Source organism: Sinocyclocheilus grahami, unplaced genomic scaffold, assembly GCF_001515645.1.
Source record: "Sinocyclocheilus grahami isolate Dianchi unplaced genomic scaffold, SAMN03320097.WGS_v1.1 scaffold599.1, whole genome shotgun sequence".
NCBI lineage: Eukaryota > Metazoa > Chordata > Actinopteri > Cypriniformes > Cyprinidae > Sinocyclocheilus > Sinocyclocheilus grahami.
In genome coordinates this window covers 1055940-1057075 of record NW_015505778.1, presented here as the reverse complement: position 1 = coordinate 1057075, position 1136 = coordinate 1055940, and the positions used below count along the sequence as shown (strand labels likewise).

Here is a 1136-nt window from a genome sequence, read left to right as displayed (position 1 = left end):
ACAATAAAAGCTACAGTTTTGATCATGAAACTAGTAAACATGAAATATCATCTTATGACGTATTATTGGGAGGTATAGAGTGGCAACTGATATTTATATCATTTTATGTAAGTAGTCTGTTATACTGTTGTAAAGATTTACATTATAAGTTATCAGAACTTTATAAGATATTCTCACTATATCATACTATATGGACCATAAAATCCTGATGTATCAAATATGATACTAAGCGAAAAACACATGCCAACTGAGATTTTTTTTTGATTTTGATTAAAAATGTTCCATTTCAAATATATCTGCTCGTTACACTTATTTCTCTGTTGTTCAGATGGAGGGAAGTGGACATTTTAGCCAAACCACTGGCAGAGGAAGACAATAACATCCCGGTATAACAGCCTTCTATTTTTTCCTCCACTCATTTCATAATATGTATTCCAATTCATCCTCTTGTCGATCCTTATTAGTAAAGTGCCCTAATGATTCATCCGTGTAGGTGGAGAACCTATCAGATGCCTCGTTCACTAAACTCCACCAGCCGTTAGAGGAGCAGGAGCGCTCGCGCTGGCGATGGACAGCTCTCGCACCCGGCAAGAGGAGAGGCAGCAGGTACCTACCCTATTTGATCTTACCAGACAAAATGTTTCCTGTTTTGTGAGTTTATAGTTAACCATGTCTTTCCTCAGGTCCTATAAATCCCTGGACGGGCGAACAACACCATCAATTGTGGGAACGAATCCTCCGACGCCTCAGCCCTCATCCCCGGACGCAAGTCACTTTCACATCCTGCAGGACTACGGGCCGGTGCCGTCACCCCTGAGCCCCCCCAGCCCTGACACGCCCTGCTCCCGTGACGCACACACACCTCACACCAGAGACACACACAGACTGCTGTACAGCGAAGACACGTGCGGTTCCACTTCAGACTGCACCTTTGAGGAGACGGTAACACGCGTGTTCTCCTGCCATTTTCATGATCATCATCCTACTCATTTTCTCCACAGAAAAAATATACTGTTTTATTTTACATTCTGCTTTCTAAAGAGCAGTCTAAAATCAATGCAAATGATTATATTGCAAGCGGTAGTATTTTGGGAAAAGTGTTTATCTTTGAGTTCATCTCATTGCCACTGTTGCAG

The 1136-nt window shown here is 42.1% G+C and overlaps 1 protein-coding gene across 1 annotated transcript in view; it reads left to right on the top strand.

The window, feature by feature from the left end:
* Positions 1-1136, top strand: part of LOC107557334 (KAT8 regulatory NSL complex subunit 1-like) — a 24132-nt gene that overhangs the window by 20429 nt on the left and 2567 nt on the right. The window contains exons 8-10 of the mRNA XM_016240719.1: positions 315-386; positions 494-606; positions 684-944. Coding sequence (XP_016096205.1) covers positions 315-386; positions 494-606; positions 684-944 — 446 coding nt within the window. The remainder of the gene's footprint in view (positions 1-314; positions 387-493; positions 607-683; positions 945-1136) is intronic.